Source organism: Tripterygium wilfordii, chromosome 21 (assembly GCF_013401445.1).
Source record: "Tripterygium wilfordii isolate XIE 37 chromosome 21, ASM1340144v1, whole genome shotgun sequence".
Taxonomy (NCBI): domain Eukaryota; kingdom Viridiplantae; phylum Streptophyta; class Magnoliopsida; order Celastrales; family Celastraceae; genus Tripterygium; species Tripterygium wilfordii.
In genome coordinates this window covers 12,536,672-12,562,533 of record NC_052252.1, presented here as the reverse complement: position 1 = coordinate 12,562,533, position 25,862 = coordinate 12,536,672, and the positions used below count along the sequence as shown (strand labels likewise).

General features: G+C 38.4%; 3 protein-coding genes, 1 non-coding gene and 1 pseudogene across 4 annotated transcripts; 3 read left to right on the top strand and 2 right to left on the bottom strand.

Moving 5' to 3' along the window:
- The first annotated feature begins 5,514 nt into the window (after positions 1 to 5,514).
- On the top strand, positions 5,515 to 7,099 carry LOC119988290 (1-aminocyclopropane-1-carboxylate oxidase). The gene is made up of 4 exons (XM_038833270.1): positions 5,515 to 5,708; positions 5,838 to 6,064; positions 6,171 to 6,504; positions 6,621 to 7,099. Exons 1-4 carry the CDS (start codon positions 5,604 to 5,606, stop codon positions 6,909 to 6,911), a joined length of 957 nt encoding a protein of 318 aa, XP_038689198.1. The 5' UTR covers positions 5,515 to 5,603; the 3' UTR covers positions 6,912 to 7,099.
- Positions 7,100 to 8,498: 1,399 nt separating this feature from the next.
- LOC119989092 lies at positions 8,499 to 11,490 on the bottom strand (annotated as a pseudogene).
- A 645-nt stretch (positions 11,491 to 12,135) lies between these two features.
- Positions 12,136 to 12,264, top strand: LOC119990280. Its single transcript, XR_005466004.1, has one exon. It is a non-coding gene; the product is annotated as a small nucleolar RNA snoR111 (small nucleolar RNA).
- Positions 12,265 to 12,347: 83 nt separating this feature from the next.
- LOC119989093 (tyrosine-protein phosphatase DSP1) lies at positions 12,348 to 14,859 on the bottom strand. The gene is made up of 5 exons (XM_038834400.1): positions 14,258 to 14,859; positions 14,057 to 14,150; positions 13,045 to 13,102; positions 12,901 to 12,944; positions 12,348 to 12,837 (listed from the first exon to the last, which is right to left on the bottom strand). The coding sequence occupies exons 1-5, from the start codon at positions 14,485 to 14,487 to the stop codon at positions 12,667 to 12,669; spliced, it is 597 nt and encodes a 198-aa protein (XP_038690328.1). The 5' UTR covers positions 14,488 to 14,859; the 3' UTR covers positions 12,348 to 12,666.
- Positions 14,860 to 15,001: 142 nt separating this feature from the next.
- LOC119987929 lies at positions 15,002 to 17,209 on the top strand. Its single transcript, XM_038832834.1, has 2 exons — positions 15,002 to 15,136; positions 15,242 to 17,209. Exon 2 carries the CDS (start codon positions 15,884 to 15,886, stop codon positions 17,207 to 17,209), a length of 1,326 nt encoding a protein of 441 aa, XP_038688762.1. The 5' UTR covers positions 15,002 to 15,136; positions 15,242 to 15,883.
- Positions 17,210 to 25,862: the final 8,653 nt, after the last annotated feature.

Genomic DNA, 25,862 nt, shown 5'->3' with positions numbered 1-25,862 from the left:
GTGTAAACCCAGCAAATAAAGTCCCTCATGAACAGAGAACATACAAGAATCCTATACAAAAGAAATTACTTTATATATGATCAAAAGAAATCAACTTCAGTACTTCACCATTTGTGCTATTTAATCCTGCACAAAAATTATGTAGTTCATGAAGGTCATGGTTCCAACTCTTCTATCCCATGTTGTGCGTAATGAATTAACATAATGATACAGATTGGATTAAAATCCCCAAATACTAATCAAAACAATAAATATTAATTAACTAAAGAGACCCAAAATCACAAAAAAACTACGGAAAAATAACTGCGGACTTTCCCATAAATCTAGTTCTTTTCTAGTGAGCTCCGGCATGACAAAACCATCAATTCATGGCCTCAAATATCCCATATTGTGCGTAATGAAGGAGGAGATTCGGAACATTTAGAGAGAGAAGAGAAAGAGAATGGGAGAGGAAAAGGAGAATGAGGGATTTCATGAATTTGAGTTTTAGTTTTTTATTTTCGTCGAAAACAAGCGCATTGTGAAAGAATTAGGGTTTGTTGAAAGTATTTGAAACTCGAAAAGAGATGGAAGGTTAAGCTCCATTAATTGAAATTGTTCTCATGACCTTTTGAACTGAATTGTTATTGACAGTTGAGTTATGACCATTTAATTGGTCCGAGCACACCACATTACCAAGCCACATGGTGTATCCGGTGCATTGAATAAAGTTATTCAACTCTACTATACCTTCAGCCAAAATGGTTTTTTTTTTTTTTTTTTTTTTGTGTTTTCTTTTCACGTAGAAAGTGTCAATGGGTTTACCAAGTGTCAATGGTCCTAAATTGATTAGAACAAACACACAAGCCTATCATTCCCAGGACCCAGAAAGGCCAAAATTAAAGGCCTTGGTTCATGGTAAGCGCACAAGTAAAAACACATTATTTTCAAGAGTTTATAAGACAAAGACAGTGCATGCACAATATCGCATGACATTTCTATGTTACTACTTTCGTAGTTTGAACTTTGTGACTTCCTTGCTAAAATAGAACAAACACACAAATAAAGTAAAGCAAACAGAACAAACCCCTTTGAACCTTAGTTTGCTCCTATTAATTAATTCATGCATGTGTAAAATAACAAACAATAATATATATTGTTGAATTATGAACAATGTGAGATATTTACTTGATGCTTTCCCGTTACATACAATGTATAGACCATAGAGTATCTTTGAAAAAAGTTACCTTTAGTCGATGAAAAAAATCACTTATTGAAGTTAGTGGAGGGTGGAGTTCCAATTGCACCAAATCCTTCTTTTTCCATGTTTTTCTTGTCTTTTTTAAAAAAGAGCCTCTTTTGGGCGCTCTTGGAGGGTCGAATCATCACTATACACACTAGTCTAGTGTCCTAATCCATTCCTCCTTTTTTTATTTATTATTTGGATGGCGATGATCGATCACTAAGAAAAAAGATGAAGAAGTGGTGAAGGTTTGCACATATAATATGTCTGCAGTACAAAGGCATGTACTGTTTGGAGTTTACCTTTTCTCTTGTCACATTGCTTTCTTTGGAAATAAAAGCTTGGACTTTTAAAAGATAAGCCTAACTTGTGTTTTGTGTTTATTGAGCTGTCTTTTTTTGATGGATTAGACTTACCAACTTGATATCTTGTCTTCTTTGGATCATAATCTTTTAACCTAACGACAATACATTTCATCTTCCAATAAAATGGGATCCGACATGAGATGGGCAATCGAGGAGATTTTTCTTTGGACGTAAATCTTATTTACAAAACAATATAATTAATAAATGTTTAGAGAAAGAATAGAAGATAACGGTTGCATGGTTACAATCACACTTATATACTCTAACCCTACTGAACAGTTGGGCCGAAAAATATATTAAAGGACCCCAATTTTTTTCCCCGGGGCCAAACCCCCATCTGGAGCGCTCCGATTCGGATCTATTAGCCCCACCTTCGCTCCATGAAGTAAGCCTCCCGAAAAATCCACTTGTAGGATTCACAACAATCTTCTTGGGTCAGGTCATCAAATCAGGTCACTGCGCACAAAACAAACTGCATACTAAATTCCAACATCTTAAATGATGAAAAACCTCTTTGAATACTTCAATGCTTGTAGTATTACATAATTATCCTTTATCTATATTAATCAATATCTTCCGCCCATCCCTAATTTTTATTAACAATTAATTGGGTATTTTGTAAGTTAGTTTGTTGAGTTATATACAACAATAATTAATTTATTCAGGGGGCTAGAATATACTATGCTATTATTGTATGACTAATAGTATTATATACTTTATATATCTATCTTGACATAGTGGATCGATGGCAAGAGTCGTTCAATGCTATATGTATTTGTACATACGTACATACGTGCCCATGCTACAATCTCAAAAGATAAAATGCAATTATAATTCTCATGATGCATTATTGAATAAACTTTTGGGTTTTAGTGGTATTTGTTGGGATCCACAGAGACCTGCTCGATCCAGTCTTTCCAAATTTGGTATGTTGTTGAACATAACATGTGCACTGTAATATTACAGTATCCCGAATGACTTATCCACAACCAAAAATGTCTTTTTTTTTTTCCGGGAAACCAAACACCACTAATGCATGAACCAGAATAGGAGAAATACCCAAAAATATTGGATAAGATTATATATATATATATACGCACAACATTGTATTAATGTAATGATACTATGATATCTATTATAATTCTCATGATACATTATTATTAATATTTAGTATACTACCCAGCTAGTGGCCTAGTGCACGCATATATATATATATATAACATGGAGACAGGGTTTGCAATGTCAAACTCTACCAAATTGTAGTGAAATTAGGATCAGAATTTAGCAAGTCTTATCACGATAATCTACAAATGTAGGTGCATGTGTTTTTCGCCCATGGCCAGCTTACCTATTGGATAATGGTTAAGTGGTGGCTATTAGAGAATCACACCATAACTCCCAATTATTATATATTTCTTATCTCAAATATAAAACAAAACTCCTTCCCTGCTTTTATAAAAACTTTTCTTGGTAGCCAAACACCAAACAGCAAAAAAGAAAATGAACAACCCAATTATATAACTCCCAATTATATTAATGCATGTGCATGCACTCGAATTACTTTGCATTTATGGGACGTTTTTCAGCGGAGAAAAATGAACTGCTTTAGGAAATAATATTCCAAAATAATACAGTAATCCAGTAGTTAATTTATTTCTCAAATTAGGTGAAAATTCATTAAATTTGGTATGACTTGGCGTGTTAAATTATGGGAGTTAATGCTTATAAAAAAAATCAAAATTCCCATAAAAGGAACTGTTTTTATTATCGAGTAATAAATTACGTGCCTAACTGCCATTGTTGACAATAAGAGAGTTTTTTTTCTACTAATGAATTAAATAATTTATAACATACTCAATTTCATACTTTTAATTTGTTTGAAAAATGTCCATCTTCAAAGATATGAATTTGGGTGCTCCGCAAATTTAATCTACAATTTACATCTAACGATTGCCTAATTCTCCATAAAAAGAATTGTTTTTATTATCGAATAATAATTTCCGTGTGCTTACCTGCTATATATTGTTAACAATAAGAAATTTTTTTCCTACAAATGAATTACACAATTTATTGCACACTCAATTTCGTACTTATAATTTGTTTGAAGAAAAAGTCAATTTCAAAGAGATGGATTTGGGTACTTCGTAAATTCCTTAAAATCTACAATTCACATCTAATGGTGAATAAAAAGTCAGACAAATTTTAAAAATATGAAAACAAAAATATAGTGTAACATGTGATATATCTATCAAACAATTGGATTAAGATTATACACCCTACAATTTTAAAAGAATTGCGGAGCACCCACATTCCGAAAGACTACCAATATTTCTTCGAAAATCAAGTTTCAATCAAGTCAGTAATGTGGTGTGATGTAAATTATATATATATATTTTATTTTGGTCTGGAGTTCTAGTTATGATGATTTCCACCTTTTGTTGGCATGCCTAGCTAGCATTAAAGTTTAGATCGTACTAATAAGACATGACATAGTGACATACACGGGTTGTTCTTGCCATAATTAAGGAATAAAAAGGGAAACACATATTATTGCTCGAAAGATAAATGATCAGCCAAATTACAAAAGTACTAGATTGCCGTATAATTCCATAGATCGATGCATTTAGTTGATTAACATCTTTTCACACCTTTAGTCTCTTTTCATTGTTCTAGCTCCTCCATCTCTTGATTGAGATTTCATGGGAGTGGAAAAATATCTACATATATATATATATATTAACTAATATATTTGGATTCATTAATTTGAGGGCGCCTACTTTGTTTAGTTTTTTGGTCATGGTATCTCGAAAGCTATGACATATACAAGGTCAATATTACCTGAAGGCGGCTTACATAATTATATATATATATATATATATATATATATATATATATATAATATACAAATGTTATTGGCCATTTAAGCATATCAATATAACATGAAAATTAAAATAATGACCAAAAAAAGAAAAAAGAAAAACGTTGAGAGGCAGTTCTATTTAATTATTTTTAGTGTAATCCGATATAAACGTCATTATTAAACAAGATAATTGAGATTAATATTGAAAGCAATTATATTATGCCCACATAAATAAATATATATAGAGATCGAAGAATCCTTTTTTACTAAGGAAATATAATTATCTCAAATCATATTACATTATATTGCTACGTAATCTAGCTAGCTTTCTTGGATTTGTATAGGGTGGTTTTGTAAATAATTAATAATATGTTTAATTAAAAAATGAGCAGTGGTACTGGTGGAGTTGGGCGTGCATGGGAAAAGTAGCAGCCGAAGCCACCGGCCCACCGTGTTGTCAAGTCTCTAGAAATGAAAGCAAGCAAGTGAACACCCCAACAGCAGCCGATGGGTCCCAAATTCCCAATACTAAAAAACTGTAATAAAAAATAAAAAAATAAATAATCATCATAGTCTTAAAGCAAGTCTAATCCTTTCCCCCAAAATAGGATATATGATATTTTTTTTCCTTATTTTAATCCAAAAATATTGTTTTTAAGTGATTCCATCAGTGATCTCTATTTTGACACCACTCCAGTCCACATCTCATATATATTTCAATATCACATTAATATTTTTAAAAGAATATAGAGGATAGAGAGAAGAGAGAGAAGATAGAGGAGAGGAGGGGAGAAAAAATAAAATACTGATTTGATGCGCGAGGATGGCGGGCATAAGGCAAATTGTAAAACGTAAAATAGGGTATCATTTGGAGTAGCATTTTAAGTGGGTAATTGGACAAAAGATGGTAGGGGTCCATCAAGATGTGATCTACATACATACATGCTCCACCAATTTCTCTTACTTTAATTTAATTAGATAATTTGCATTGTTATTTTTATTACTTCATTTTTTATTCCTATTTTGCCACTCGCTATATTGCCTATAAATACCACTCCTTAATGTTCCATTCTCACAAACAGAGAGTTACTTGTATACACTACTTAGACTAAGCAAGAGAGATTAGCTTGTTCCAGTGAGAGGAGGAAAAACAAAAATGGAGTCATTCCCAATAGTTGATTTGTCAAAGATCAATGGTGAAGAGAGAGCTGCAACCATGAATTTGATCAAAGATGCCTGTGAGAACTGGGGTTTCTTTGAGGTATATATATAAATATATTTATTTGTACACAAATTAAGCTTATGGGTTTTGTTCTTTAACTTGTATGTATATATAAAGTTCTAACATTTGTGGGTCTTTTTTATTTTATTTTTGTGTTTTTGTCTGAAGTTGGTGAATCATGGGATTTCGCATGAGTTTATGGACAAGGTGGAGAGGCTGACTAAGGAGCACTACAAGAAGTGTATGGAACAGAGGTTTAAAGAAATGGTGGCAAGCCAAGGACTTGAAGCCGTTCAATCTGAAATCAGTGATTTGGACTGGGAAAGCACATTCTACCTGCGCCACCTACCTGACTCAAACATCAATGAAATCCCTGATCTTGAAGATGATTACAGGCAAATTAATTTAATTTCAACACTCTTATTATATGCTTAATTAGTGAAGGATTAAGGTTTAAGAGACTAATTAATTCATTTTCTTTGGTTTTAACAACTTTTACAGGAATTTAATGAAGGAGTTTGCAAAGCAACTGGAGAAACTAGCAGAGCAACTTCTGGATTTGCTCTGTGAAAATCTTGGGCTTGAAAAGGGTTATCTGAAGAAGGCCTTTTATGGGTCTAAAGGTCCAACTTTTGGGACCAAAGTCAGCAACTACCCTCCATGCCCTAAACCAGACCTGATTAAGGGTCTCAGGGCACATACTGATGCTGGTGGCCTTATTCTGCTCTTCCAAGATGACAAGGTCAGTGGCCTCCAGCTACTCAAAGATGGGCAGTGGATTGATGTTCCTCCCATGAAGCACTCGATTGTCATCAACCTAGGTGACCAACTTGAGGTACAGTGTACTAGATATTAAAGTCTTGTCCTTCTGTTCTTCTTTCCATTCAGTGAACATGTAAGAAAATGGGTTTAACAGTTGAAATGATATCTATTTGTGTTTGATATGTGTAGGTGATCACTAATGGGAAGTACAAGAGTGTGATGCACAGGGTGATTGCACAAACAGATGGGACAAGGATGTCATTAGCATCATTTTACAATCCAGGCAGTGATGCAATAATTTACCCAGCTCCTGCTTTGTTGGAGAAAGAAGCAGACACAAAGGAAATGTACCCAAAATTTGTGTTTGAGGACTACATGAAGCTGTATGCAGGACTCAAATTCCAGGCCAAGGAGCCAAGATTTGAGGCCATGAAGGACATGGAATCCACTGTCAAACTGGGCCCTATTGCCACTGTTTGATGGGTTTTGTGTGGTTTATGTTAATAAGCTAATTAAGTGAATTTTAATATTGTATTAGTGAGAGTTTAGCTATATGTTTCATGATGTCTGGTGGGGTCTTGTCTTGTACTGTTGTGTTGTTAATTTAAGAGTCTTCGTAGAAAAGCTAAGCAAAAACTCTCATAATGAAGTTCTATTTTGGCATATTACTATGTTGTTCCTTCCCAAAGGCCAAAAGCGCTCTCTCCCTTTCGTGGACCTTACACATTCTATTTGCTTGTGCTTAGAGGTTTAACTTTTCAATTATGTACACCACAATGGACCTGCAAGGCTGCAATAATAGAGTTTTGGGTCACAGTTGGTTGACTGTAACTTGGTCTTTTTTCAACACCCACTCTTGTTTGCAAGCCAAAAATGGCCTTCACTCATTAGTCTCCCAGCAGAATAATCAACGTTATCAATAAGAAGACGGTTCTGTCATCTGTCTCTATTTGTAGAGTCTTCTACAAGTGAAGAGTTTAGATCCCAAGGAAGATAAATGTTAATAAGCAATGGTTGTGTTGATGGATACTCTTCCTCTTGCTTTTGAAAAAGTTCAAAATTTGTTCATGTTCTTGGCATGGAAAAGAAAAGCAAAAAAGCCATAAAGGGATAACTATGGTACCAATAATGCTAAGTTATGAAGAAAAGAGTTTGAATAACACAGAGAGAAAGGAGTCAACATACTGACGCCATAATAATGGGCAGAACATAAAACCATTCAGTACAATCAATTGAGGGGGAAAAAGGAAAACCACATTAATCCATTCTAGTAGCAGCTGAAATGGGACCATGTAATTCGTTGTAATGAATAATGAATGAACTTCTCAACCTCATACACATCATGTTGTGGAGCAGCTGATAAGCTCAGAAAATTACATACCTTTGTTTCAGAGATTATAAATGCAGTAGAGGGGCAGTCTAGTTATGCCAAAACTTATAGTGTGGGATACAAAATAGGTCATGTGAGTTAAAAGAAGAAAAAGCTAAGATGAAAGTTGTAATATGAAACAAACTAATAAGCAAAAAAGTACCAGCCAACAGGGAAAAAGAAGGTTTAGCATTGTTGGTGTGATCCAGGAAAAAGAAAGACTCCACATGACAGCACAATTCAGAAAAGTGGTGATTTAAAAAATGTATGGTAAAATCAGATTACTGTAAGCATCAGGAACCATTAATGATTAACTTAGGTAGATGAAAGAAACAATGCTCTAGAAACACAGATTATACTGATAATTCCAGACAAATGTACCAATTGGTACCCCTGGAGGTTACTAAAATTCTCAATTATAAATCGTCGCAACAAAGGAAGCACCACTAGTATGTTAGTCATCGTCTACTCTCTAATTCAATCTCATTCCATTATGCAAATATAATACTGCAGAATACATATTATCTCAATCGTTAACCTCTTTTTATGCAATATAATACGTCACAGCCACAAGTTCAAGGAAAGCATGTTTTCCAAAGTGAGTACATGTTATATCTGAAATAACAGTTAAAAAAAAATCAGCATGCCCCATAATGGTCGAGGGCGCATTTTCAAACCACGCAACTAAGATGGAGAAGTAATGCTAAATAATCAGATTCAAGGTGGATAAATTTGTTTAAATCAACTCATCAGTATGCAAACAATGTTTGAAAGTAGTCACCTACAGAGTTACCATCGCATCTTACAAGCAAAATTATTGAGTACCTTGCCAACTGTCGGCACCCCGAGTTATCGATTCTAAAGAAAAGTTTCTCACCTCCAACATCAGTTGGAACAAAGCTCGCCTCTTCTTTATCTGTTTCATTTTTCCTTATTGAGGTAGAATACAAATACAATTCATTGAAGCCGACCAGGACTGCAAAAATACTCATCTCTCACACTTTATTCACCTCATTGTTCTCACATGCTTCACCAGGCACATTAGAATTTAGCTCCTGAACTTTTTTCCCTTCACCTTTCTGCTGCTTCGCCATTGGAGCAATGGTTCTTCAAAACCATTGAAATGTCACCTTCAGAAGCCCCAGCAAGCTTAAAGCGCTCAACTGCAGCATCAAGCTTCTTCTCCCAACCACCAAACCCTAATTTGCATTCAACTTGAGAACGCTCAAAGAGCATGTTACCCCAGAAGAGATGAATCTGTGATCTCATTAGAGCAACTTGTTCTGCTGCTTCCTCGGCAGAAAGTTCAACCTGACTAGTGGTTCCAGAAGGCTCACCTTCAGTACCACTTCCTTGCTTTTTTCTTCTTTTCAACAACTCTTCCCACTTGCCTGTAATTGGATCTTTTAACTCATTAGCTCTCTGTTCCTCTAGCTTCTCCCACATCTCAGTTGCAGCATTCATTTTCTCCTCTGCACCATCAAAAAGCTGAAGTGTTTCTGTAGAATCCCATTCAGAGAGATCTATTTTCCTCGCAAGTGCAAATGACCAATGAAGCTTTGCCATTTCCAATTGTTGCTGCCCCAGTGCCAACAACCCTTCATAGAAGTCTGGCTTGATCGAGAGTGCTTCCTCATATTTTTCCTTAGCCAAAGAACATTTCTCCTTAACCCACTCATAAGCTGTTTGACGCTGTGCAGCCACTACTTCCTTTCCAGCAGATTCCTCCAAAGGTATCTGTTTCCTTGCTGCACACATATGGACATTGCCCCAATTGAAGAAAGCCAAAGCCGCTACCTCCTTGAACTTCGATGCAGCCTTGTCAAAGAGGCCTTGGGCTTCTTCACTTGTTACAGTATCCTCAAGAGCCTCTGAACAGAGCTCCATCCCAAGTTGATGCAAATCAACATGAGCATCTGGGTCAATACCGACACGGGACCGGAAGAGCTGAGCAAATTCAAACAACCAATCATCCATCTCCACCTCCTTGCTCTCTGGATCTTCTGAAGCTGCTGCTTTCTCTATTGAAACTTCTTTCTCTATCTTATTAACTTCAGTATCAGGAACCTCAACCACGGATTCACTGAGTGATGAATGGGAGACACTTTCATCCCCCTTGGTTTCCTCGATTTCTAGAGGTTTCTCTTCCTCTTCTTCCAATAAAGGTGGCTCCTGTTCTGGACTTACTTCAACAATATGCAATCTTAACATCCCAACTGAATCAGCTTTGTCCGCATCAGGTTCGTTTGTCAGGAGGCTGTCAGCAGAAGACTCGGCCAATCGAAGTTCTGCAGTAGAGGTTATCGTCACCAAATCACCATCATTATCTTTATATTTTATCAAAACTGACTTTGACATTGGAAAACGCTGGCTCACTAACTCCCTTAACGCTTTAAAAGCACAATTGACAGGCATTTGGGCCAGCCTTATGTCATGATCATAAACAAGCTTCAATGGCCTCCATTGAATTGCCACCTCCAAAGACTGTGCACGACCTGTTAATGAGATCGATGAAGATGCGGGGTGGTCTCCCCGGCCATCTTTGCTTGGATTGCCTGCAGCTTTCAAAGAGCCATTTGAAGGCTTCAACACTACTTTTGGCAACTGGGATTTGGTTTCAGAACCATTTTCAGTTGCTACATTTATTTGGGACTTCTCCACCTTATTAACAGATGACACAGCCAATCCCCCTGGAGAAGTAGCTGCCTTCTTTGGAACCGGCCGTGCTGGCAAACAAGGCCCAAGCCCAGCAATTGGGGCACCACGAACTGCAGAGGCCCCAAGTGCTGCAGGGGATGGGCGGCTCTGTAGGTCTTGCTGTGCCTCCTGGCGAGGGCCCAATGCAGTCCTCAAGCGCCGGGCAATATCCAAAGCATCCTTGTGATTTGGGGCGGCTCCCAACAACACTTGAACATCCTGCATCGCCATTTCATATTTCCCTATTGCCTCAAGAGCACGAGCCCTTCTAAGCAGAGCTCGAACAAACTGGGGTTGGACCTGAAGTGCCATGGTACACTCAGCAACAACAGTATCATAGTCTATTGGCTTCATTTGCATCAAGCAAGCAGCCCTATTGCTGTGAAACACAGCACGGTCTGGGTGGGCTTTCGGAGTCAAGCGAAGAGCACTATCATACTGCTCAAGAGCACCCGCATAGTCCCTGTTCTGAAACTTCTTGTTCCCTTCCTCTTTCAACTCGTGAGCTCTCTTCAAAAAAATTGAAGAATCAAAATCAACAGTACCATTAGGTTTTTGGCCTGTTGAAGAATCACCCAATACTTTATTTGAAGCACCACCTTTCTTTTTCCTCGCTCCAGACTTCCCCATATATCAATACTCTCCCTCTTTCTCCCTCTCCCTCCGCAGAATCACACGCAGATACAAAATTGTATGGATGCAAAGTTCGAATTGTATCAAAATATGATCAAAGTTCCAATCTTTGAAGTATTCAATTTCAAGCTCTAACAAATGAGACAGAGTGAAACAGAGTACTTACCATTGACAGAGCATTAAAGCCGAAACTTGCGATTCAAGGTGGTGCAGTTTTTCAACAACTGAATTGAAGATAGAAGGACTAGATGGGAATTTTGAGAAATGTTGAGCTCAGTGCAGGATGGTGATAGTCTGGTGGGGTTTTACGGAAAGCTGAAGAAACCCTAGAATCTAGATTCATCATATTAGATGAGCAGGCTCAACTCTTATGGTCATTATCAACCGTAGGATGAGTAGTCGTTTTATCAATATCCTTTGACCTTCAATCTTCAACATTTCAATGGAATATATTCATTAAGACAATGTTTTTAACTATCAAAAATCCTCCAAATCCATATAAAATTAAAATAATTATTGATTAAAAATACATATATAAGATTCACTTTACATTTAATACTCCATATTAAATAGAGGTTTTTTGAAGATAATTTTTAGAGTTCTCAAGTATTATCCTATTAACTATTATATCGTGCGTAACCAGGGGATCCACTTCAATCCTCCTGGAAAACTCGAGACACGTGGAATTTGTTAGAATGGGCCTTAAGGCCCATTTCACCCAACTGAAAGGTACCCAAGCCCAGCCCAGATAAAAAGCCCACTTCGAGTTCAATTCTCTTTTAAAGGGCGACTAGGGTTGGTCACTTGGTTGTGGGAGGGAAGGACGGCTGTAGTAACTATTCACAGAGCAAATCGCGCTCTCTGCAAACGGAGCCAGCGATGCCAAACCCCTTGTTCCGATTGTTAGCTTTTGAGATTTTGTTGTGGGTGTTGATATCTGGTTTTCTTTGCGCTTGAATACTTTGAGTGTGCTCTTTTTCTTGGGGTATGATAGCCTCTGTGCTGTGTTTTGTTCGAGAGACGATTTAATTCTCTTGGTAGAAGAACAGTTGAGGTATAGCAAAACAAATGGCCGAGATATCGTTTCAGTCGTCATTTCTTTGGATTGACGATTCGATTGTTGCTCTTCCACATTTGTACCTTTTGTTTTGTATTCCTTTTTGTTTTCTTTTCTTCAAACAATGGAATCCAACCAGGATTGATGAGACTTGGAAGTTGGAACCAATTGAGTCATTGATGCACTCTCTTTAGGGTCCTCTATAATCCATTTGATTCAAAAATCAATTATTCATACTGCCTTCTCCATCAAAACCAGAGATGTTGAGAAAATAAAGCCTCTATACAAGAAACAAAAGGGAACGACCTAACAATCTCAGGAAAAAAAGGGACCTAGACAGAGAGCTGATATGATACACGACTCCTAAAATTATATGCTTGAAACAAAGTAACAAACTGCATCTTAACCCGTAAATTCATTCTCCAAAACCCAACCACAATGTGTTTCTATTGTCTCTTTGAACATGAAAAAGATATTGGCTAGTGCCTCCTCACGCTGGAAATATCAAACAATTCCATGAATCTCTGATCTGACAACCTCGCTTTGGTGGCGGCAAACCTCTGGTACTCGTCAAATATAGAAGAAAGACACCATTTTTGTAATTTTCTCAAGCAGCCCACAAGACAACCAGTTCGGTGCTGCAAAGTAAACTATTAAGCACATTAGCAGGAAGTTTCATATGGGTACCAAGTTAATGGTAAATAACAAATTACCTTGCCTCGTTTGCAGTGAATTAAGATTGGGTGGTTTTTAATATCTTGCAAGTCAAAGAAGAGAAAAACTTTGTAAGCATACAGTTGGAAAGCCAAGCAATACTCTGGCAGAAATAAATATGGAAGTTCAAGGAGTCATGATACCAAGAACAACTCTCAAGGCTTCGCGAATTGTTTCCTCTGGGATGTTTACAAAAGGCTCCTGTCCACAGTATATTAGCTTAGTACATACTACACAAGTAGACTTCCAAAAGCGCAACGATACCAGCTCCAACAAGAGGGTAAAACAGAAGGAAACTTCCAGAGTCCACTAATCAGTATTCCTAAATCCTAAGTCCAATAAATATGAAAGTCACTAACAACTACCAAAGGAGCAACCATTTGATTTTTCTGCTATATACCCAAAGTTAGTGTTCTACTTAAAACTACTAATGCATACATGTCAACATCAATTAAACAACTGATGGACTGGTTAACCATGAGTATTATGTGATAGTTACTACAAACAACAAATTATGTACAAAGACTTTCACAATTTCAGAGACTTGATGATATTGTGTGGAATGAGGACGTTATTATGAATCATTAGCCTTTCATGTAATTCAAGAATTTGAGCAGATAAGGCATGTGATGTACCATTCAGCAGGCGTGCAATTGCATGATATGATAATCTGTTCCAATAATCACCATTTTCTAGTCAAATATCATATTGACCAACATCAATAGTTTTTGTAGCACAATCAATAGCGTTCTCCATCTTTGTGAAATAAAATAAGGACAGTCAGGACGGACATCATATAGAATGATCTAACAAAATCTTAAAGAAGCAGCTGTTTGGCTTCATAACTACTTGCACAAAGGCTTATAAAATTTTACCCAACTACATCCTCCCTAATTTTACCAGTATAAACCAGTAGGCAATAGGCATTGAAGAGTTTCGATTTCTAAGATTCTCACTTCTAAAGGCACCATCTAGTCACCAGCTTGGATACCAAATTAACAATTGCACATCAAATTAGTGAAATCAGGTAGTCGATATCAATTATTAAAGAATGTACAGAAATCTTCATCAAATCCACAATAGTATAGCAGTCTCCCATTACCTCGATGGTTATAATTCTACCGAACTTGTGCTTACAATTAACAAGAATAGTACCTTGCATCCATCCATTCCAAACTGAAAAAGGCGAATCCCATTAGCCTTCAAGAACTCGTTATTGACCTCTGGATATGGCTCCGGGCACAAACATCTGCACCAGAGCAAGAAGAAACCTCTCAAACAACAAAAACAAAATGGATAACTCATTTCTAGAAGCGTATGGGCAAGAAAAACCAAAAACTACTGAGAATTACTCACATAACCGAACGCAGGCCTAGGGATTTCAAGAAGCTGAAATCGGCTGAATCAGGAAAACCAGACCTGAATATTCCATAGTCAACCATCGCGAAGTTCAGAGGCGGCACAAACAGCTCCTCCTCGTCCCTATCCACTTCATCCTCTGTCCAAGTAACCTTCCTCGGCGTTGATGGTGGCGAAGCATCCTCGATCGCCGCACGAATATCTCCCCTAAGGTTATCGACCTGCATAGCTTTCCCGCCAAAAAAAAATTGAAGACGAATTCAAGAATAGAATGTTGAGAAGATCAGAGGAAGAATCTGACGGTGAATCTTCGATGCTGGGTAGCTTTTTATACAGTGAAAGGAGGATTCGGAGGATATACTACCGGAGCGTATCCGTAGGTTGCATTTCACAGTGCGAGATGACACGGTACATTGACGTGGAGAGGGAGATGGAGTCGGAAAGGGCGAATGCTGCCTGGTCGTTACCAATCAGGTGATGACACGGTAAAACGACCAGAGCTTATGGGGGTGCCAGTGGCCAGAGATGGGCTGTGACATAGAATCCCAGTTGTCAACACTTGTTGAGATTATATGATCAAAATATCTCATAGGCCGGTGGTGGTAATGTGGTATGATTGAAAAAATTTCCTTTGAATCTTCTATTTAAATAAAGTACAAAAATATCCCACTTATCCATATAAAAAAATTACAAAGATACGATATGCATTCCACATTTTATTAAATATACCTCAAACTCTCGTCAAAATACCTAATCTTTAAACACTCCATTGTCCTACCACATGACCCCAATCTCCTCCTCTATTCATTTTAATCTACCAAAAACCCACCCAAATTCGATGAACGAGTTTATTTCGATGTATTTGAGACCAAAAAGGTACGTGGATCTGCTTCATTTTTTCAATTTACGTTAACTTTATTAAGTTTTTCTTTGATTTTCGTCCAAATCTAATATGGGCTTTTATGGGGTTTTTGATGCAAGACTTTATCCATATCTGCAATGATCTTTATGCTACCGATTCATCCTCAAGTGAGGATATACATCAGTGAAATCAATCTTCTTCTAGTTATTGTGCATGTTTCCACCAGGTTTGAACCTGATGGTTCAAACCAAGACAGTAACACCAAAATTTCACTCAAAAGGCAGAGGACTTTGTCTAAAACCTCAAGTTTTACGCCAAAATCACAAGCACCAACTAGAAGAGTTGGTATTAGGAGAAGAAATGGGGCAAATGGGTTGCTGAGTAAATCTGTTGTTAGATTTATGCCATTTTTCGGTGTTTATTATTGATTCATTGTTTTGGAGTTAGGGCGACAGCCAAAGGCCCAAAGAAAAATCCTAAACCCTAGCAGAGGAGTGTGCTACTGAATGTACTCATATTAACAGGTTAAAAGCCACTATAATGACAAAACCACCCTCAGCTAGTACAAGTAATAATGTATCTATCAATTGATATAGTACACAAGAGTCGCTCTTTTCGCAAAACCTAGGGTTTTGAGAAAGAGAAGGTGTAGTCACTGTTCTTGGTCTCAGATCAAGAAGAGAAGACGAGTTTGGGTCGGGTGGCCAAGGTTTTTGTTTTCACTTAGTTTACTGGTGGGTTTTATCTGTGTGGAGTGCCATATGGAAGATCTGGAAGCTCGGTGGTCAAAGCTGAAAGTTACGGATGAGGAAAAACAAGGGATCTCGGTGGATCAGGAGGATATGCCATTTTCGAAAGATTCAACAAGACGGGGAGTATTTGGGAAGGTAGTTATGGATAGATTTATTGCAACGGAGGTGGTTGCTAGAAACATGATGAACGTGTGGAAGACTTCGGCGCCTCTGAAGTTTCATGATTTAGGGAAGAATATTTTCGCAATTATATTCCATTCGGAGCACGACAAAAGACGAGTGATGGAAGGCCGTCCATGGTTGTTTGATAGAAGCTTGCTTGTTTTGAAGGAGATGGAGAGTGAGGTTCCCATCAAGGATTTACAATTTGATACGGAGTGGTTTTGGGTTCAATTGCACAACCTGCCACTAGCGGGAATGTCAAGAGCTTTGGGAGAAAAAATTGGGGGTACAATTGGTGATGTTGTAGAGGTTGATGCTGACCCTGAAGGTCTTTGTTGGGGTCGTTATTTAAGAGTCCGCATTTGCTTGTCTCTATTGAAACCTTTAACCAGGGGAAAGATGATTCATTTTCCTACTCGTGATGTTTTGGTGAACTTCAAGTATGAAAGGCTGCCTAAATTTTGTTTTAGTTGTGGGTGTATGATTCATTCAAAAGGGGGTTGCCCAAACCCCAAGTCATCATGTCTCCACTCTACTTCTGAGAATATGCAGTACGATAGTTGGTTGAGAGCTGAGCCGAATTTCAAGAAGTCAGGACAGAAATCTCAGGGGCAAACTAGCGATGATAGGGAGCAGTCTGAGTATGGGCAGTATGACTCTGATGAGGGTAGTATGGGTTCGGGGGAAGTTAATAGAAGGAAGGAGGCGGTTCTGGAATTTCAACCTATTGAGCATGTAAAAGACGGTTTGGAGGAAATTTCTAGTTCAAAGGAGGATAGCTCAAACCAACCAAAGGGGGTCATGACCCTCAGTAACACAGTAGAAGGGAATAGGAGTAATGGGGAGGAAGATGCCCAAAAAAGTATGAATCATATGCAAATAACTATGGGGGCTCAAGTAACAAAGCCTCAAGAGGGGACAAAGGTGGCGCCAGCAGACTTAAAGGGGATAACAGAGGTAGGTGAGGGGAAAAAGGGGGACGGAGTGGGGGATGAGGATATCTCTAAGGGGGTGGGCAAGGGCATTCATAAATGGAAGAGAAGGGCACGGATGGATATTACTATAGAAGCACCCAATGAACGGCAGAACATGGGTAAAGTGGGAGACAAACGTTTTCATGAAAAGGAAGGAAGGAAAGAAGGGTCTCAGTTAGGTGATGTAAAGGATTGCTAATCCAAAAAGAGCAAGAGAGAGGCGGGGGCTGATGGACAGCCCCGCCGAGAGCCATGACGTGTTTATCTTGGAATTGTCGGGGACTTGGCCACCCCCGAACAATTCGCGAACTTCACCTTTTGGTGAAAGAAAAAGTGCCAAAATTATGTTTCCTTATGGAAACTAAGGTTCCTAGTTATAAGATTGAAAAGTTACGGGGGTTTTGAGAATGCTTTTGTGGTTGATCCTTTGGGCAGAAAGGGGGGCCTTGTCCTGTTTTGGAGCTCAAACTGGGATGTGTCTATTGAGAATTATTCTCAGAGGCATATCAATGCAACTATTCGAGAGGGTTTGTTGGGGAATTCTTGGTGTCTGACTTGCTTTTATGGGCACCCTGATGCAAGTAAAAGGTCAGAGAGCTGGGATTTGTTGAAGTCTTTACGTCCTAGTCCTCAAATGGGATGGTTGTGCTTAGGGGATTTTAATGCGATTATGAATTTGACTGAAAAGGTGGGGGGCAGTGTTTTAATTGGGAGTCATATGAGTAGTTTTTCTACAGCAATAAGCTCGACTGGGCTGGTGGATTTGGTGGGGTTATTTGAAGTAAAGAGTTTTGGTGTATCAAACTCAGATCACTGCTGTCTAGAAATCAAATGGGGGGTTTCTTTGAGAAGAAAAGCTCCAGGTAGTTTTGCTTTTAAATATCAGCAAGTCTGGGGGAGGAAGCAAGAGTGTAAAGAGCTGATTAAACAGGTTTGGAGGCCTAGGCGGTCAAATAGGAGAAATGATTTGGTTGGTGTTACGTCCTCTTTTGAGATGGGTGGCCAAAGTGAGGGAGGAGAGCAAAAATCAAGAGGAAACTCTTCTTAATGAATTAGCTGTGCAGATCCAAAAAGAAGATGAATCTAACCAGATGGAATTGGCGCGGATCAGAAGTTCTTTGGAGGGTATCCGTGATGAGAAGGAGGCGGTCCTAAGACATCAGGCAAAACAGACTTGGTTAAAGGAGAGTGATAAAAATACGCGTTATTTCCACGCTTGTGTAAACCATAGACGGAAGAAGAATGGTATTGAGAAAATTCGGGATTCTGATGGATTTGTTTGGGAGGCGAAGGGGGATATTCAGAGGGCATTCCATGGTTATTTCAATTCTCTTTTTACTTCTTCGGGTCCTCAATCTGCAGAAGATTCTCTTCTCGATTTTAAGTCGATGGTTTTAGAGAGTCAAAATGTGATGCTAACGCAGGAAGTCACTATGGAAGAAGTGTGTTTGGCAGTTCAACAAATTGATCAGATTAAAGCCCCTGGGCCAGATGGCTTTTCCTCTGGTTTTTACAAGCAACATTGGGATGTTGTTGGTCTGGATGTATTGGGTGCTGTGGATAATTTTCTTAAATCAGGGGTGATGCCACCAGAGGTAAACCTCACTCATATTGCTCTTATTCCAAAGGTTTTGCATCCAGAGAGTGTTACGGAGTTTCGTCCGATTAGTTTATGCAATGTGCTGTATAAGATTATATCTAAAGTGTTAGCAAACAGATTGAAAAAAGTTTTGCCGAGTGTGTTGAAGGGGAAAATCAATCTGCTTTTGTTCAAGGGAGGTTAATTTCAGATAATATTCTTATGGCTTTTGAAGTTTTGCATAGTATGAGCACGAAACAAAGGGGGCATTCTAATTATATGGCGGTAAAATTAGATATGAGCAAAGCCTATGATAGAATGGAATGGAGTTTTGTGGATACGATTATGAGTCGGATGGGGTTTTGTTTGCAATGGAGAAAGTGGATTTTGGCCTGCCTTACTTCTGTGACCTATGCTGTGATTGTTAATGGTGAACCGGGGGAGTTAATTGTTCCAACAAGGGGGCTGCGTCAAGGGGATCCTCTCTTTCCAATGCCTTTTGTTATATGTTCGGAGGTGCTAAGTTTTTACTTGCAGCAGGAGATAGAGAAAAAGACTATTCGAGGTTTTCCTTTTGGTCGTGGTTCTCTGCTTGTATCACACTTTTTTTTTGCTGATGATAGTTTAATCTTCTGTCGGGCAACCAAATCTGATTGGCTTTGTATTCAGAATATCTTGGCAGTGTATGAGAGGCAATCTGGGCAGATGGTGAATGTGGACAAAACAACATTGTATTTCAGCAAGCACACATCTATGGCCACAAAGAACTTGATGAAGAGTTTGATTGGGGTAAAGGAGATTAAAGCTTATGAAAACTATCTGGGTTTGCCGTCTTTATTAGGAAGATCTAAGAAGAAATCGCTGATGTATATTGTTGAGAAAGTTAAACAGAAGGTTAATAGCTGGAAAAATAAATTCCTTTCTTTTGCAGGGCGAGAGGTTTTGATCAAGTCGGTTCTTCAATCAATTCCAACTTATGCTATGCAGATCTTTAGATTTCCAGTTAATTTGTGTCAAGATTTGGATCAAGTCTTTCGGTCCTTTTGGTGGGGAGGGAGGTCAGGAGAGAAACAAAAGATTTCTTGGGTGTCTTGGGGTAGAATTTGTAAAGCAAAGGAGGAAGGAGGCTTAGGGTTTCGAAGTTCTTCTTCTTTTAATGAGGCTCTTTTAGCAAAACAATTCTGGCGTATTTTAAAGAATCCAAATTCCTTGGTGGGGCGTGTAATGAAGCTTAAATATTTTCCAAACTCTTCCATCTTATATGCAGCCCACAAAGCCAGTATGTCTTATGCTTGGCAAAGTATCTTTTTAGCTGGAGTTTTAATTAAGTCGGGGTTAGTTTGGAGAATTGGGGATGGAAGATCAGTGAGAATTTGGAAGGACAATTGGCTGGGAGAACCGTTAATATGGGATGAAAATCTGAGACTGCATGGGTTCTTGGAGGAGGATAGAGTGGTGGGTTTATTGGATGTAAATACGGGGTGGTGGAATATGGATCTTATTGTTGCTGTTTTTTCAGAAGAGATTGCATCAAAGATTTTTAGAATTCCTCTGTATCCCAGAAATGGCCCTGACCAGTTGAGCTGGAATGGGACAAAGTCGGGTGTGTTTTCTGTTAAGAGCGGCTACCACCGTTCCTTATCTCGAAAGAGGATGCTGGAAGCTTTTTCTTGTTGGGACTAAATTAACCTTACTAGCAAGTGTACTAGTCGGCGACTACAGCACAATGATAAGCAAGGGTCGAATCCACAGGGACGGTGTTATATCTAATCCAAATGTATATTTGTATGTACGTATGGACAATGCAAACAAAAGTAAAGTTCAACTCAAGATTGTTTGGTTTGGTAATTAAACTAAAACAAGCAAATAGCAAAGTGTTTTTGGTATTTTCTTAGAATAAAGATGCAACTAATGCAAATGAGATGAATGAGATGAACACCAAGGCTTCAGAATCCTCCTTGGGAAATGACTTGCAATGACATAAATTCACACACATATTTGCTAATTCGGGCATAACGAATCCGTACCTAAGTCGGTTTCAGCGCACTTAAGCCAAATCTCCCTAAAATCGATTACTAGCCATCTTATTGGTCTAGGTCGGATATTCCTAAATACATTCTAGCCATCTTATTGGTCTAAACATACATAGGAATTCATGGAGTTCTATGGAGATTAGAATTCATACAAATTGTCACCTAATTAAAGGGAGACACATTCATAATCAAGTGTTTCAAGAAGCATAATCTACTTGACATATTATTGTCTAAGCAAATTCTCCAAACAATTTCATCCAAAAACCTAAAGTGTTGACCAAACACCACAAGCATGAAGAAATTGCAATCAAACATAGAAACACAAGATTTATACCCAAATCAACTCATATATATGTAAATCAAGTCATAAACAAAGTCATCAAACCCAAGGCTTCATCCTAGCCTTGGCAAAAGAGGTTTAGTTACACATAATGAGAGAAAAACACAAGAGGAGAGATGAGAAAATCATGAATAAACCCAATTAGTTGAGTAAATCCAAGTTGAGCTGAAGAATCTCTCCTCCTAGCTCCAAGAATCGCCTTCCCCCTCTGGTTTCGCTCTCCAGAAAATCAGTTTTTGGTCAAAAGTTCCCTGCGGCTCGGGCAATTCGCGAATTAAAACATCCCAGAAAATTGCTTTGTGCGCCTAGGCGTGTTGAATTCACGCCTAGGCGCACGCCTAGGCGCTATCCTAGGCGTGGTATATATTTTCAATCATCTTCACATCAAATGCTCTCTGGACTGGGCGTGCATAAATGATTCTGGGCGTGCACAATGGTGCGCCTAGGCGCGAACACGCCTAGGCGCACGCCTAGGCGCGTTACGCCTAGTCCCACAATTCAAATGACCATAACTTCTCCATATGACCTCCGATTTGCCTGATGTTAGCTTCTACGGAAATCTTAAGATGTCTAGTTTCCAATGCCTTTTATTTCACGCGATTCCAATAACATGACAGAAAGTTATGACTATTTGAACACACGAAGGTCGGTGGACATTTCCTTCAATTCAGCCCATTTTCCGTTGCTTTTCATCCAAACCGCAATCAACCTATCAAAATACAAATCAACACATAAATACACTCATTATTTATCAAAAGGAAGCTTAAGAGGGGGAGATTTCTACCAAAAACAATAGGTATTATCATACCTATCACTTCTTCATTTAGGTATGGCAGAGAGGGCTTATGGAGATCGGTGTGGTCTTTGAAATCTCATGCTTCTACTCGGGCTTTTCTTTGGCGTGTTCTGAACAATGCTCTTCCGACTTTTTCTAATCTCTTGCGTAGGCGAGTGATTACAGATGATCGATGTCCATTATGCCAAAAAGAAGGGGAATCTCTAATTCATGTGTTGTGGACTTGTGATTATATAGTGAAGGTTTTTGAAAATAGCTCTCTCCCTAACCAGAAGTTGAGTGCAAGTTTCTTGGATTTTGAGCAGCTTTGGTCTTCAGCTTTGGCAAAACTTTCAAGTATTGATCTAGCTATTTTGGCTACAACTTGTCGATTGATATGGCAATGACGAAATTCATTCTTGTATGAAAATGAATTCATGAACTCTTTGCAGTTGGCCAGGTACGCTATTTCCTCTGCTCAACCTAGTGTGCTAGATCCCTCTCCTTCATTACCAGATATGAATTCTCTAGAGGTATGGTAGCCACCTGCGGAGGGTTTTATCAAAGTCAATTGGGATGCGGGGATTAATGAAGTAAAAAATAAGACAGGTATGGGGGTGGTTATTAGGGACTCAACTGGTGATTTGCTGGGGTCTCAGGCTTTATCTAGGCCGATTGCTTTATCTCCAACTGTGGCGGAAGCGGAAGCTGCTCTTTCGACTGTGTGGTTTGCACTTGATATGGGTTTCAGAGACATTGTTTTGGAAGGGGATTCACAGTTAGTTATTCGAGACCTTCAAAGTGAGGAGTCTGGGTTGACGGAATGGAGCGGGATTATTAAGGAGATTAAGAGGGTGTTAAAGGGTTTTTTGTCTTGCCAATTCTCTCATGTGAGGCGGACGAGTAACGGGGGAGCTCATTTTATGGCTAAAGAAGCTTTGAAGTTGGAGGTTTCATGAATGTGGGTTGAGGAAGGTCCAGATGGTTTGTCTCTCATTGTTCAGAGAGATAAGGAGGCATTTATATCTCACAGGTCGTGAGACACTTTAGATGGTCCTGCGGTTTTTGGGCTTTAGGTTTTTTCGAAGGATCTTATTTCCTTTTTATTTTCATTGGTTTGGTCTTTTGGATTATCGTCGAAGAACTCATGTTCTTTTGTATTGTGTGGGTGGAGATGTCATCTTCCCCATGTGTAAGTTGTCTCTTTTTTAAAGCTTACAATTAATGAGAAGGTTCCAGGGTGTTCGCCTGGGTTTCAAAAAAAGAAAAAAAAGAAATGGGAGATATATTGATAATACCTCTGATGATTACAACCAAAAAGAAGGAAATCACAAAACACTGTAAACAACCCTAGCAATTCGAGGAGCTAGGGAACCTCCCAAAAGAACTGGTTTTTGAGGAACAAGAGAAGTCCCTAATTTTCTTCTTGCCAAAAAAGACTGCCTCTCAGGCTCTCACGATTGCAATCATACTTAACTCTAAAAGCTACTAAAATGACAAAACTACCCTTAACTAGTACAAGTTATTATGTATTTATCAATACCCCTCCCTAAAAGACAACCTTGTCCTCAAGGTTGAAAATAAAAATACCCAACCTGTTGAATCCTCGAGGATCAAATGGAAACACAATGACCATTTTAATTTATGGAAAATGACTTATTAATACCACTTTCAAAACTGTTGGACATCTAGATCCACTCAAAAAAACTTTATCCCTCATAAGTCCATTTTTATTTTTTATAATATTTAAATCATTTAAATATTATCTTATTCCTTTTTTGCCCTTTTTCAAAGAGTATTAGATCTAATATGGTTTTCTCTCTTGTTATATGCTACATCTCTCTTATCTCACTTCATCTTCTCTTTCTTATCACAATAACTTTCTCTCTCCTACTGCATCTCTCTCTCATCACAACAACTTTCTCTCTCCTATTGAATCTCTCTCTCTCTACTACATCTCTCTCTCATCTCTTTTTATGGCTGTCGTTTCGATCCAAATATGACTGGGCATTATGCGTCTCTACGAGGAGAGTCTAATGGTGATGGTGGTATTGCAAATTGTCTTCGAAATCGGGCGGATCTGAAGTTTTTTTTTCCAAATTATAACATTGACAGACCAATGTTACTGTTTTGAAATAGTAACATTGACCGACCAATGTTACTATTTTAAAACGGCCATATCTGATGACCGTTTTGAGTCGTACTTGACTTGGCATTGTGCGTCTCAATGAGGGAATTCTAATGATAGTGGTGGTATGGCGAACCGCCCCTAAAATCGACCGGATCTGAAGTTTTTTCCAAATAATAACACTGACCGACCAATGTTATTGTTTTGAAATAGTAATATTGGTAACATTGGCCGATCAATGTAACTTTTTTGAAATAGTAACATTAACAAATGTTACTGTTTTAAAACGGCCATATCCGGTGGTTGTTTTGGGCCGTACCTGACTGGACATTGTGTGCTTCAATGAGGGGAGTCCAACTGTGATGGTGGTATGGAAAACCGCCACCGAAATCGATCGGATCTGAAGTTTTTTCCAAATAATAACACAGGGAGACCAATGTTACTGTTTTGAAACAGTAACATTGTCCAAATCCTGCTTGATTTGATTATCAATTTCCAAGTTCAGTGAGACAATAAGCTGTTGAAAATCAACAACTTCAATACATGAAATAGATGAATTAAAGATTTGAATATATTCTAATAGTTGACATATAACTTCATGTGTTGACGTATTGTCGGACTCTATATGCTTGAAGTGATGTGATTTAGTTCTTTCTCTTGTTACTGCCATTTCCGACTTCTTCCCAAAACTTCAAGAGAGAGCGAATTGCAGTCACTCATAAAGAAAGAGAGAAAGCCATTGAAGACCAGAAAAAAAAAAAAAAAAAAGCCGGAGCAATGAATGTTCTCACAAGAATTTGTCTGGGACAAGAAGCCCTGCAACTTCAGAAAGTTAGTCCCTCCTTCCTTCCCTTTTGTTCTGTATTGTTTATCATAAGGCTCTGTTTATCTAAACATAGAACTATAGAATAATTGGAGTGATGGGTTTTTGAAGATGCTTTGTTTCTTCATACATTTCTTCTTTTCCTTTGATTTAATTTTCTCAGCAACGAAACAAGGAACTAGATCTAGTTTTGAAATTCCTCGTTTAATCTTTCAGCTTTAACACTCACAAGAATTTAATATTTATAGGTGTTGTGGGAGGAGGAAGATAAGGGTAATAAAGTAATTAACATATTAATGGTATCTTAGAGGGATAAAGTTTTTTGAAATGGACTTAAGTGTCCAAAAATTTCACAAATAGTACCTATCTGGAATTTTCCCTTCAATTTAATCAATAATGATATCAGACTCAAAGGATCTTGCAGGCCCAAAATTGTAGTTGGTGGCCCACTTGCAATTTTCACCAGCTCCTTTGATTGCATTCAGCCCAAGCGACTTAACATGCCCAAAAAATTATGGTCTATTGCTAGTTTGCAGATCGTGCTTCTCCAGTAAGCAGCACGATTCTCTATTCTTCCTCCTGCGCCATCTCCATGACACCACCAAAAGTTGCAAATCGCACCAGACGAACCTTTGCCAACACATCCGCTCGATAGAAGCTTGACTCCGGCGTAGATCGCTTCTCTTCAGCCTTGATTGGAGTGTTAGGTGACTCTCCATCGATGCTGGCTTGCCCTTCCTTCGTTTTCATTTTCTCCATTTTTCCGGTGCAGCGCGTGTTTTCAGCAATTCCAGCACCTCAGACATGCTAGTCTCTAGCGTCGTCATATCGTCTTGCAAGAACCCCACCGTATCCTTCAGATCTACCATATCTTTCTCCAAAATCTCTATTCGGGCTTCCATGTTCGATCATGTTAGAGCAAAACCAAATACCTTTGATACCATTTGATAGAGTCCACAAAAAATTGGAGATACACAAAACAATGTAAACAACCCTAGCAATTCGAGGAGCTAGGAAACCTCCCAAAAGAACTAGTTTTCGAGGAAACAGAGAACTACCTAATTTTCTTGTTGCCATGCCAAAAAAGACTGCTATCTCTCACAATTGCACTCATACTCAACCCTAAAAACCACTAAAATGACAAAACTACCCTCAACTAGAACAAGTAATAATG